The sequence below is a fragment of the Protopterus annectens genome, chromosome 12.part0 (genome assembly GCF_019279795.1).
Source record: "Protopterus annectens isolate FY-2018-M chromosome 12.part0, PAN1.0, whole genome shotgun sequence".
In the NCBI taxonomy this organism is placed as follows: domain Eukaryota; kingdom Metazoa; phylum Chordata; order Ceratodontiformes; family Protopteridae; genus Protopterus; species Protopterus annectens.
Window position 1 is genome coordinate 1,390,145,337 of NC_056746.1, and position 13,312 is coordinate 1,390,158,648.

Genomic DNA, 13,312 nt, shown 5'->3' on the forward strand with positions numbered 1-13,312 from the left:
TCTGCAGTATGTGTATTACTCACTGTTGGCCTGGTGTCATTACTGGTCTGCACTATGTATATTACCCATTGTTGGCATGGTGTCATTACTGGTGTGCATTATGTATAATTATCACTGTTGGCATGGTGTCATTACTGGTCTGCACTATGCGTATTACTCACTGTTGGCATGGTGCACTATGTAGAAACATGGCAGAATAGTGGCCATTCTAAAGAACAATAACACAGCATGCATTAACAGTTCTGACCTATATTTCTCTGATTTCTGTCCTGTCAAAGATGTTGGAAAAGTAATTTCATCAGAAATTTGCAGAATAATTGTTAAAAATATGGTTAATTGGTCTTGCATATCATGACTTCTGACCAGATATTAGTAGACTGTCTGCAGTTTCCTGTCTAACCAAAATGCTGACAGGCACAAACAATGGTCTGCTCACATGGGCAGTATCAGCTGACCTGCTAAGGAATCCAAACCATTCTACCATGTTAGACATCAGTATTCTAGAAGGCCTACTTGCATCCGCGACTGCCATAAGATGATGATTCTGTAAGCATTCCATATTAGGAATTTTTCTCTATCCATCTCTACAATACATCCTCTGACTTATTTTCCATCTATTTTTGCATCCTTCAAGTCTCCTTTTCTGTAGCTTTATAAACACTTTCACAAAATCATGCTCCATGTCTGAAGTTGTAGAGACAATGTGGTTTTCAACTGTGCAACAGAAATCTCAGCTAATCCAGATCTTTGTTATATAGTAAGCTGGCTTGACAATCAGCAAGTTTTGATTAATGCCAAGAACACAACAGCCCTGCTATTTTGTACTTATTGCATACCTTCACTCTGACAGACATCTCTGCAGTACTCTTCAGTGCTGTCCTTACTGAGATATTGTCTACCTGTAACTACAAACAGATGTGGATGGACACTGCTGTCCTTACTGAGATACTGTCTACCTGTAACTACAAACAGATGTGCATGGACACTGCTCTCCTTACTGAGATACTGTCTACCTGTAACTACAAACCGATGTGGATGGACACTGCTGTCCTTACTGAGATACTGTCTACCTGTAACTACAAACAGATGTGGATGGACACTGCTGTCCTTACTGAGATACTGTCTACCTGTAACTACAAACAGATGTGCATGGACACTGCTCTCCTTACTGAGATACTGTCTACCTGTAAATATAAACAGATGTGGATGGACACTGCTGTCCTTATGAGATGCCATCTACCTGTAACTACAAACAGATGTGGACGGACACTGCTGTCCTTATTGAGATACTGCCTACCTTTAAATATAAACAGATGTGGATGGACACTGCTGTCCTTGCTGAATCCTACACTAAGGCACTGTATGAGTACATCCACTTGTGCATGAATTGTGCCATCCCAAATAGAACCAAGATGCTCTCCTCCAAAAAAAGGAAGCCAATCTGATGGTCCCCTGCCATAAACAAACTATACAATGGAAGAAAGAAACTGTTGCAGAAAAGAGGAAAATCCCAGAATGCAAAAAAACTCCCTTTTTCCAGCCTCAGTAAGAAGCTGAGATCCTTCATAAAATCCTCCAAAGTTAGTTACGAAAATAAAATTGCCAAAGATTCCAAAGACAACCACAAGGCATTCTATAGCTATATCAAGAATCTAAATGGCAATGCTCAGATATGCTCTGAGCTACAACAGAATGTCATTAAATATACTGATCCCAAGGATATTGCCAATATCCTGGCAGATCAATTTAGTGCCAGCTTCACCCCCCCTCTCACCCACTAAAGGGCCCATCTCAATACCAAAAGATTGCCAAATCCTCATAATCATGGCCACACAGGTAAAAACCGCACTCTCCAAAGCTAAGAATGCAGCATCCATGGGACCAGATGACATCCCGGGCTGTGTACTACATGAACTACAAAATGAATTGACACCTCACCTAAGTGTCATGTTTAATCATAGCCTCAGCTCAGACTTCGTGCCCACTGAGTGGAGCACAGCTACAGTTATCCCACTCCACAAAGGGGGATCCACCTTGGCTCTCGGGAATTACCGTCCCATCAGTCTGATGAGCCTTATCTGCAAGGGCATGGAACGCATTATCATGGAACTTATAAACAAAGACATTGGCAACCTTCAAACCCTGGACCCCACCCAGTTTGGGTTGGTGAAGGGCCAATCTTGTCTCCTGAACCTGATTGACTTCTTCGAATCAGTCTCCAGAGTTGCGGACGAGGGTAAGGCGATCCACACAGCCTATCTGGACCTCGCCAAGGCCTTCCCCCACTCTGGAATCATAAATAAACTTACTAAGCTGGGCATAAATCCCTACATCACTCGATGGGTTGCCAACTGGCTTCCTGACAGACCCCAGACTGTAAAAGTAGCTGACTCCAAATCCAGCTCCAGACAAGTGACAAGTGGAGTACCTCAGGGTTCAATTCTGGGACCGCTCTTGTTTGGCATCTACTTCTCTGAAGTACAGGCCAACATTAAGGGAATCTGGCTAACAAGGTTCACAGATGACTGCAAACTAGGAGCCATTATTGAAAACCCAAATGATGAGGATATTCTACAAAAGGGCCTTACAGAAACAGATGCTTGGTGCCAGAGCCATGGGCTCAAGCTTAATGCCAAGAAATGTATATTTATCCCCTTTGGGAAAAAACATGTACCCATGAATTACTACATAGGTGGCAGTACACTAAACACTGAAAGTGTGATGAGAGACGTAGAGGCACAGGTGGACAGTGGTCTCACCTTCGATAACCACATTGCCACAACAGTCAGGAAATCCTTCTATGTGGCACACCTCATCAATAAGGGCTTTTCATCCAGAAAAAAGGAGGTCATTGCCCCACTGTACTCATCCCTCATTATACCCATTATAGAGTACAATGCCCCATTTGGTATGTACCTCACAAGACATCTGCAACAGCTGGAAAGGCCACAGAAATACCTCACTAAAAGAATAACAGGCCTAAAGCAGATGCCCTATGCTGACAGTCTAAAAAAATCCAGCTGTACTCTGTGGCATATCGTCTACTCAGAGGCTATCTCTGCTTAACATACAAAGCTATGTCAAACCCTGAGCTGTTGAACATGCTCCACTTAAAGAAATTCCAATCCCGCAGAGCCACACGTTCCAGGGATCTAAACCTTGTCATCACAATGAACAAAACGTGCTGGAGGGATAGGTTCCTGACCCAGAGACTCCCCATACTCTGGAATAGACTGCCCATACATGTCAAGCAGAGCACCTCCTTGGCCCTATTCAAAAGGAGCCTTGACGAATGGATGGGAGATAGGAAATTCACCCTGGGGATCATGTCAGTCACCCTGCTAGACAGGGGTCCAGGGAAGTAAATACTGTGGGAAGAAATATCCAGGGAATTGTTATGGCTAGGATTTTGTAGGCCCTAGGGCTGATAGCCTATTACCAACCTATGAACCTATGAGCAGATGTGGATGGGCACTGCTGTCCTTACTGGGATAATGTCTACCTTCTAAATATAAACAGATGTGGATGTACACTGCTGTCCTTGCTGAGACACCGCTTACCTTTAAATATAAACAGATGTCGATGGACACTGCTCTCCTTACTTGGATACTGTCCACCTTTAAATATAAACAGATGTGGACGGACACTGCTGTCCTCACTGAGATACTGTCTACCTTTAAATATAAACAGATGTGGATGGACACTGCTGTCCTTACTGGGATACTGTCTACCTTTAAATATAAACAGATGTGGATGGACACTGCTGTCCTTGCTGACATACTGTCTACCTGTAACTACAAAAAGATGTGGATGGACACTGCTGTCCTTACTGAGATACTGTGTACCTTTACATATAAACAGATGTGGCTGGACACTGCTGTCCTTACTGAGATACTGTGTACCTTTAAATATAAACAGATGTGGCTGGACACTGCTGTCCTTACTGAGATACTTTCTATCTTTAAATATAAACAGATGTGGATGGACACTGCTGACTTTACTGGGATACTGTCTACCTTTAAATATAAACAAATGTGGATGGACACTGCTGTCCTTGCTGAGATACTGTCTACCTGTAACTACAAACAGATGTGGACGGACACTGCTGTCTTTACTGAGATACTGCCTACCTTTAAATATAAACAGATGTGGATGGAAACTGCTGTCCATACTGGGATACTGTCTACCTGTAACTACAAACAGATGTGGACGGACACTGCTCCCCTTACTGGGATACTGTCTACCTGTAAATATAAACAGATGTGGATGGACACTGCTGTCCTTGCTGAGACACTGCTTACCTTTAAATATAAACAGATGTGGATGGACACTGCTGTCCTTACTGGGATACTGTCTACCTGTAACTACAAACAGATGTGGATGGACACTGCTGTCCTTGCTGAGATACTGTCCGCCTTTAAATATAAACAGATGTGGACGGACACTGCTGTCCTTAGTTACTAGGATAGTGTCTACCTTTAAATATAAACAGATGTGGATGGACACTGCTGACCTTACTGGGATACTGTCTACCTTTAAATATAAACAGATGTGGATGAAGACTGCTGTTAGCTGATGCTTCATGGAAAAGACATCATGCACATACATTAGACATATCTTAAGGCTTTTGGTTTTTATGCTTGTTTGCCAAAACCTATGATTACTTCGTACTCGGTCAGACTGCCAGCTGATAATACTCCAGCTGTTCTAGGGTACAATACCAACCATGCATTCAGATCAAGTATCAGTTACAGGGCAGCATCCATATTTATTTGTAACCACATTATCTCTAGCCAGATTTAGCATGAAACAAATCTGGAACCAGTTAAAATCCTCGTTACAATAAAGTGCACTGTCACATGTTAGCAAGTTAGATTTCACCTGCCCCCTCCCATCTATGACCCCTTCACAGCATACAAAACAACATACTGAGTTAGAAGAGTTAACCATCAAACCAAATACCTTTTTCATCCATGACTTCAACTATGCACACATACACTGGTAAATTTACTACCAGAGCTGTAGACTGTAGATAGGTCATTGGTTGACCCGGGCAATCCACATTCTCCAGACTGGCAACTCTCAATTCAAACTTAAGGACTAACCCCAAAAAAAAAAAAAAAAAACAGCTGCCCCTTCACCATTCTGGACTTGTATATCTCAATATTTGTTTGTTTTTTTTTTCATTTTTTCGCTCTTTCAACTTCAGCTTATTATTTGAAAAAACTCTGTATCCTCTATATCCAGTTTTTATTACTCAGCACAAGTTCTGGAAATCTCAATTACCTAAATGAAAAAAGATGAACATTTGGCAATTTTTTTTCTCTTTTTTTTTATAGGGGAAGCCAGGATTACGTGGGCCACAAGGTGAGCATGGAGAGCCAGGGCCTAAGGTGAGCAATTGGAAAAATGCAAGTTGTACTCAGGCTTACATTTATGTTAACAGCATAGATTCCTACATGCTTGCTGTCATGTGATGTTTAACAGCATAGATTCCTACATGCTTGCTGTCATGTGATGTTTAACAGCATAGATTCCTACATGCTTGCTGTCATGTGATGTTTAACAGCATAGATTCCTACATGCTTGTTGTCATGTGATGTTTAACAGCATATATTCCTACATGCTTGCTGTCATGTGATGTTTAACAGCATAGATTCCTACATGCTTGCTGTCATGTGATGTTTAACAGCATAGATTACTACATGCTTGCTGTCATGTGATGTGGCTGAGTGGGCAGAGAGGCAGAGTGACTGTAGTTTCCTGCTGTTGTGCTGCTCTGTGGGTTGTATGTCCTATTTGCATCAGGCACACTTTCATGCTTAACTGGCAATTATATAGGCCTGCTATTATTTTGTAACTCTTGTCTAGACCACTGGCTAATGTACAGTATATTTACTATTTTGCAAAATCCTTGGGCTAAACAGAATCATCATGAACTTGGTAACGGAAAACTCGTGCATGTCAAGTGAATGAAACCTGTAATGTTTTATGTCTTGCCACATTCATAACAACATTGTCTTAGTAAAAGAACTAAGGGGACTCTGAGAAGTGAGGTCAGGAGTATCACACCTTGAGATCTAGTTTATATATAAACTATAGAGGATATTATAACACTTTCTTTCTTTTTTCTTGTGATGACATTAAAAGCAGGGAGTAGTATAGTCTATGTGACTGAGCACCAAAGAGGCATCACAGAATTTTATGTCCTTTTTAGTGTATTGGATATTATGACCTAAAATAAGTGATTGTTAAATATTAGAAACCTTAATATGATAGAACATCACACTGTGGAGTGTACTTTGAAAGTATTACCAAACAGAATAAAGATCTGTACTAAAACTGAAAGCATTTGACAGCACTGATTTGTGTTTTCAAAAAAGTAAGACAAATAATTCAAGATTTTATATAATGTCCATCCACAGAACAGTATCAAAGAAATGAAATATGTGCAACTTCTGACTAATACTCTACAATGTCTTTCTTTTCATTTTTAGGGTGAGCCTGGACCACCAGGCAAACCTGGCTTCGAAGGAGTAGGTGGTCGGCAGGGGACACGAGGACCCCAGGGAATGAATGTCCAGGGACCTGTGGTAAAGTTATTTTCTCTCATTGTGGACATTAGACTAATGTTCAATGTTCTTCATGTTTCACTGATGGAGTCATCACTTGTGGGTTATCCCTGCTGGGTAGCCCTTCAGCTGGCCTGAATACCAAAGTAAATGCAGTCCCTCCCGCATCAGCTGCAGGTCACCAGGGACTGACATCAAGTCATCAGTGGTATAAAGCAAAGCAGCTGACACCATTACATCAGTCTTTCTTGCATGGAGCCCGAAGCAGAAGCAGTTTGCATGTGAAGACATTTCAAAGATAGTCCTTCACAGTATGAAATGGCGTCAATCAGTCAGCATCCAGTGGCTATCCCCAAAAAAAGAAAAGACAAAGAAAGGGACAGACCATAAAAGGTTAGGCCTTTGGATGACTGTAACCCAAAGTCAGTCTCTAGCACAGCAGAATTCAGTGAGGCACCTATGCAGCCCCTGACTACCACACTACTACCACAGGCCTCTACCAAGACCCTTTCGGAGTCTGGTACACCGCCGGATCAGTGATGCCGAGTTTTCAGTTGTCAGCCCTGCGGTTGGGTCCAGAGCCACTTTGCAGGCACCGGCTTCCGAGGAGGCCTTTTGGATAACTGATGCCAGACAAAGATCGATGGCCACACCAGTGGTCACAGCCGCACTCAGACCCATTGAAGTTGTGAGGCCTAAAAGCAAGGCCACTCCCAGAAAAACAATTCCCAGTCTCCATCTTCCACAGGCTCAGCCTGCTCAGTCACAACAGCTTCTTAAGATGGCTGAGGATCTAATCACACTCATCAGAGGTAACCAGACTACCCCAGCCAAAAGAAAAAGGGACCTTTCCCCAGAGATTCTCTCAGAACCTGACACTAAATAATCAGACTTTTTGGACTTGGACAATGAACAGCAGCATCTTACCACCTTTGAGGATTCTGATGCAATGGCATCCATCCCATCTGCATCCCCCCTGAGGATCTGTCATTTGGAGAGACCTTACACACCCTCAGGGAACACTTCCATTGGGAAGCTCAGGACTACCCCAATCTAAGAAGAGGCTAAGAAAGTTTCTGGACCTACTCCAGCATAAACCTTTAGCCATTCCTCCCATTTTGGATGAGGTAGAGGATGTCTTTATTGAGTCTAGCCTCACACCTGATGCTCTGCCTCCTGCACCTAGAAAGCCAGACAGGTACTACAGGGTGCCAAACACCCACAAATACTTATTCACAAATCCTATTTAAGAATAGAAAGAATATTAGAAGACTGCTGTGTGGCAAGGATGGCTTTGAACAGAAAAATGTATACCAGAAGAAAGGAACAGTTAAATGTGAGAAGTGCAAAGCCTGTCCCTATATAGACAACAGAAATCTTTTTGTGCATCCTGAATCTGGAATCAGTCACCTGTTGAAAGCTAGTGCAACTTGCAATACCCAGCATTTTGTCTACCTGGCAAGTTGTCAGAAATGCTCAGTGTTCTATATTGGAAAAATAGACCAGCGTTTGAAGGACAGAGTTATGTGACACTTGAGGGATATTAAGCACAAGGATTTAAAGAATGTGCTGGCTGACCACATTGTATCTTATCCTGATCATAGCTTTATGTTTAAAGTTTTAGAATGTATTGCTACAGACTCAAGGGGCGGAGACGTAAAGAACTGCACTGAAATGTGTGAAGTGAGTTGGATAGTGAACTTAAGGGCTGATCACCCCCCAGGTCTAAATACAATGGTTCCGCTCAAACCAATACTAAAGAACAGACGCCCTATTATAGACTGAGTAAAGGAGGCATGCCATCCCTAAAAATTTATGATTAGTTGCTATGGTTTTAGATTGTTTAATGAGTAGTCTTTGCCTGCATCATGTGGACATGATTTGTTATTTAACTTTAGTTGGAGAGCTATGGAGAATATGATCGGAAGAAGGCTGAATAGCTGAAAGCGCTAATCATTTAGAGCTCTCTTTCTTTGGAAGTCTTTTATGTTTTGTCTCTATTTTTGAAATAGACAAAGTTTTTAGCTGTGGTGGTTCACCAGGTAGTTTTATCTATGTTAATTTTGTACTGTCTGGTGCACCTTTGGCAGTTTCTAGTTTCTGTTTACATGCTGTACCCGACCCAGATGTCATCACCCAGGGACCCAAAGGGGCTAGGGCCAGTTCCTCCAAAAACCCAATACCTTCTGACAGGGATAGCAGAGCCCTAGAAAGATGGGGCAAAAAGGTATACACCTCTGCTACCTTAGCTATCAGAGCTCTTAACTGCCAGTTCCATATGCTAAAATATCAGCAACATACGCTGGAACTATTAAAACAGAAAATTTCTTCCTTTCCAGACAGGTTAACTTCCAAAGAACTGGGAGAGCTCTTACACTCCAGCTCTCAAGTAGCAAAGCATTTCCTCCACTGTGGATATGATGCCTTAGAAGCCTCTAGCAGGGCTGTTGTTTTGGGTCAGTCATTAGGAGATATGAATGGCTGAAAGAGCAACCTCTGCCTGATCATGTTAAATCCAAACTCCTAGACACCCCGTAGATAAGGACCACTTGTCTGGATCTAAGACAGATGAGGTGATCAAGAAAATGGAGGATAAGGCCAAATCATTGCAGACAGTAAAATATTTCCTCCAGGTAAAGAATACCAGATTCAGCAGGAACTTTCCCATCAAACACTGGTCCTTTCCTTCCCAATCTAGACCTGTGCAAAGGAAAGGGTGCAGGGACAGACACCACCCCCCCCAGACAGCAACTACAAGGCCAGCAGAAGCCCAGACAATGGACCTCTACAACTCCCAGGGCAGGGAGTTCTTAGTCCACTCCCTAGCCTACGGACACACAATGACTCCACCCCCCCCCTCTGCCCCACACTCTTCCCCCCAAAGGTTAGTAGGAAGGCTATCCTTTTTCAAAGACAACTGGCAATCCATCACATAAGATCTTTGGGTCCTAAAAATAATTTCCCAAGGATACAGATTCTTTTCAAAGAGAAACCAAACTTAACAAGGTACCCATACATACCAGCAAATCATCGGGCAGAGGCCTTCTGCCAAATTTAGAAACTCTGCACTCAAGGAGCACTGGAGCCTGTTCCCCAGGAACAAGCTGGAAAGGGGTTTTATTCAAGATTGTTCCTGGTACCCAGGAAAGAGGGCACTTGGGGCCCTATTCTGGCTCAATCCACACTAAACCTTTCTCTCCTAGTGCCAAAATTCAAAATGCTCACACTCCAAAAACTCTTGCCCAAGCTGACTTCAAATGCCTGGCTAGTCACCTTAGACCTAAAGGATGCCTACCTCCATATCCCTGTAAGGAAATCCTTAAGAAGGTTCCTTCGCTTCAGGGCAGACTCACAACACTTTCAGTTCTCTGCTCTGCCCTTTGGCTTATCTACTGCTCCCAGGATTTTCACCAAATGCCTGGCCCCTGTCATTGCCTTCTGCAGGCAGAAAAGCATTCAAATTTACCCCTATCTGGATGACTGTCTCATCCAGATCGACAGCAGGGAAAAGCTCCAGCAAGACCTCAACATTGTCCAAACCCTCTTTCCCTTTCTGTGATTTACCATCAACAAGGAAAAATCCCATTTCCAGCCCACTAGACAGATTACCTTCTTGGGAGCTCTCCTGGACACATCCACCCAAAGAGCCTTCCTCTCCAGAAAAACAACATTTTCTGCCCCAAATACTTCACCCAATTGGCTCACAGAACACACCTCACAGCAAGGGAGTTCCTTCAAGCTCTGGGGTACATGGCATCCTGCTGGTGCCCTTGACCAGACTACACATGGAAAACTACAATGGTACCTAAAAAAACCTATGGTGCCAACACTCTCAGTCACTGGAGCTACAACTGCCTCTGATTACCTGCTTAAGGGGGAAACTCCTATGGTGGGCAGAAGTCTGTAGACTGAACAAAAGCCTACCTTTTCTAATTCTTCCCCGTGGCGAGACCATCACCATGGAGGCCTCAGATGCAGCCTGGGGGGCACACTTAGGAGACATGTGCACCCAAAGCACCTAGGACCTCAGGGACCTAGACCTGCACATCAACCTAAAGGAAATGATGGCAGTACTCAGGGCTATCACAGCCTTCAAGAGCCACCTGAAACTAGGGGTGCTCCTCATCAAAACAGACAATACCACAGTCATGTGGTACATCAACAAACAGCGGGGAACACACTTCTACCCGCTTTGTCATCTAGCCATGTTTCTCTGTCAGACTGCCTCAATAATGTGCCTTAATCTGATAGCCCACTACATCCCAGTGGAGCACAACACCCTAGCAGACCAGCTCAGCAGAAGTGTCCTGGACTCCCATGAATGGCAGTTTTGGAGGGGGACCTTCCTCTGCATCACCCAAATTTGGGGGACCCCAGAGGTAAACCTCTTTGCATCTGTAGACAGCTAGACCAGTTCTGCACCAGGGAGTTCCACTCAGAAGCCTGGAAGGTGGATGCTCTCTCCTTCCACTGGGTCAGCCTGTTTGTCTACACTTTCCCCTCTTGCCGGTGATCTCAAGGGTACAGCTAAAGATCAGGGAGGAAGGGCCAAGGGCCATACTCATTACTCCAAATTGGCCCAGACAACATTGGTACCCCTTGCTACTTAGCTTGACCAAGGAGCCACTCAGGAACCTGCCTCTCACAGAAGGACTTCTAACCCAAGAAAAAGGTCAGTACTGCATCCCAATCTGCAAACTCTCAGCCTATCCGCATGGCTTATACCCCAAAGGTGGATACCAGCCCACTGTTGAGCAAGCAGGTCCTGGACATAATTAAGGATGCCAGGAGGCCCAGCACCAGGAAATCCTACATGGAAAAATGGAAAAGATTCAATGCCTGGTTCCATACTAAGGGTACAAGCAGCTCCCTTGCATCTCTTTTTCTGATTCTAGACTATCTTGCGGAGCTAGTGGAAAAAGGATTAGCTTACTCTTCCATCAAAATTCATGCTTCAGCTATCTCTGCCCATTCCCATACAGAGCAACCTTTGTTTCCCACCCCCTGCTAAAACAATTCCTTAGAGGGGTATCTCACATCAGGCCACCTAGGAGGCCACCCACCCCAGCCTGGGACCTGAACTATGTCTTGGAAAAATTGGCTTTACCCCCCTTTGAACCAGTTGCCTCAGCAGAGCTAAAACACCTGTCTTGGACGATCATCTTCCTGCTGGTCATCACATCAGCCTAGGAGGGTTTCTGAGCTGCATGTTCTCATGGCCTTTGAACCCTTCATTATTTTCCATGCAGGCATGGTGTCCCTTAGAACTAACCCCTTTTTTATGCTTAACGTGGTATCTGACGTAACATTGAATCAGGCTATACATCTCCCCACCTTCTTTCCTAACCCTCAGAATAGGGGGGGAAAGAATCCTTCATTCACTGGATGTACACAGACAGCTTAGATACTATCTGGATAGAACCAAGTCTCTCAGAAAGACTAAGACTGACCAGCTCCAGGTCAACTTTGCCCCAGGGGCAGAGGGGAAACCTATTTCCAAGCAGACCGTTTCTAAATGAATATCAAACTATATCCAATTCTGCTACCACTTGGAAAAATTCCTCCCAAGCCTGTCTGAAGCCATTCTACTAGGGCAGCATCTACTTCCACAGCTTTCCTCAGGGACGTCCCTACCAAGGGCATCCTAGAAGCTGCCACTTGGACTTCCATCCACACCTTCACCAAACACTACCAATTGCCTCTTTTCTACAAAAATGTTCGAGTGTATTCACTGTTGCAGTCCTGGTTACCCTCCCTCCAGCTCCCTGTCTTTCTATACTTTCTACCTATCCGCTTTTTTGGCCATATCTTATGGAAATGGTATTTACTTTTTACTGGTGGTGTTCCACACCATTTGATTGCTTCCTATTTTGGGGGCTCCTGACATGTGGGGTGAGAAAAACTGATGTAAAGGCGTCGGCTGCATGTTTTATAACCCTGATGGCCTGACGTCATGGATGAGGTGACAGCACCCAACTCAGAAATCCCAAGACTCTGGTATTTGTGTAGACTGAGAACTACCTGCAGGCAGATAACCCAAGTGTGATGACTGCAACAGTGAATACACTCGAACATCTACATTTATGGTAAGTGTGCGCAACTGTACTTTTTGTTTAAAGTAACACAGAGATTTTAATTCCTGTTTATGTATTTTTCTTTTTCTTTGTTTCAAAGGGACCACCTGGTGCAAAGGGTGAAAAGGGAGAGACAGGAATACCTGGAGTGCAGGTACCTACTATGTATGCACTGGACTGAGATAATTGATGATATAATAGTGTGCTACTACTTCAGAGAAATGCATGTGTTTGTTCTTTTATCACATTGTTCCTTGATTAAACAAAACAATGTGCACTCAAAAGGGAAGTTATGTCAAAACTGCTTTTTTTTAACTCTGCCTGGTATCAAAATGGCTGCTATAAAAGAAAGTTCATAATGGAGAATCCTGTTACATTTATTTGTGAAACAAACATTATTTCACCACAGTTGATTGTGATATCCATAATCTTGTTAAAGTTTACCAACTAATTATATGTTAATTGAAATACTTCAATGTAGTTGCTTTACCACATTTTCCTAATAGCAAAACTAAGATGATTACATTTTCTTGGACTCAATTATAGTTTGATTTCTTGATGACTGGTCTGCCCTTTGCTGGACATATATAATTAAGGAGAAAATTAAATACAACATCACTGGCTTGCATTAATAATTCTGTGTCAGATGCTACAAAAGAGAAGGAA

The 13,312-nt window shown here is 43.3% G+C and overlaps 1 protein-coding gene across 4 annotated transcripts in view; it reads left to right on the forward strand.

The window, feature by feature from the left end:
• LOC122817233 (collagen alpha-1(XIV) chain-like) overlaps positions 1–13,312 on the forward strand; it is a 950,064-nt gene that overhangs the window by 723,023 nt on the left and 213,729 nt on the right. For all 4 annotated transcript variants that reach the window (XM_044090454.1, XM_044090451.1, XM_044090453.1 and 1 more), the window contains exons 31-33: positions 5,340–5,393; positions 6,498–6,593; positions 12,747–12,800. In XM_044090454.1, coding sequence (XP_043946389.1) covers positions 5,340–5,393; positions 6,498–6,593; positions 12,747–12,800 — 204 coding nt within the window. The remainder of the gene's footprint in view (positions 1–5,339; positions 5,394–6,497; positions 6,594–12,746; positions 12,801–13,312) is intronic.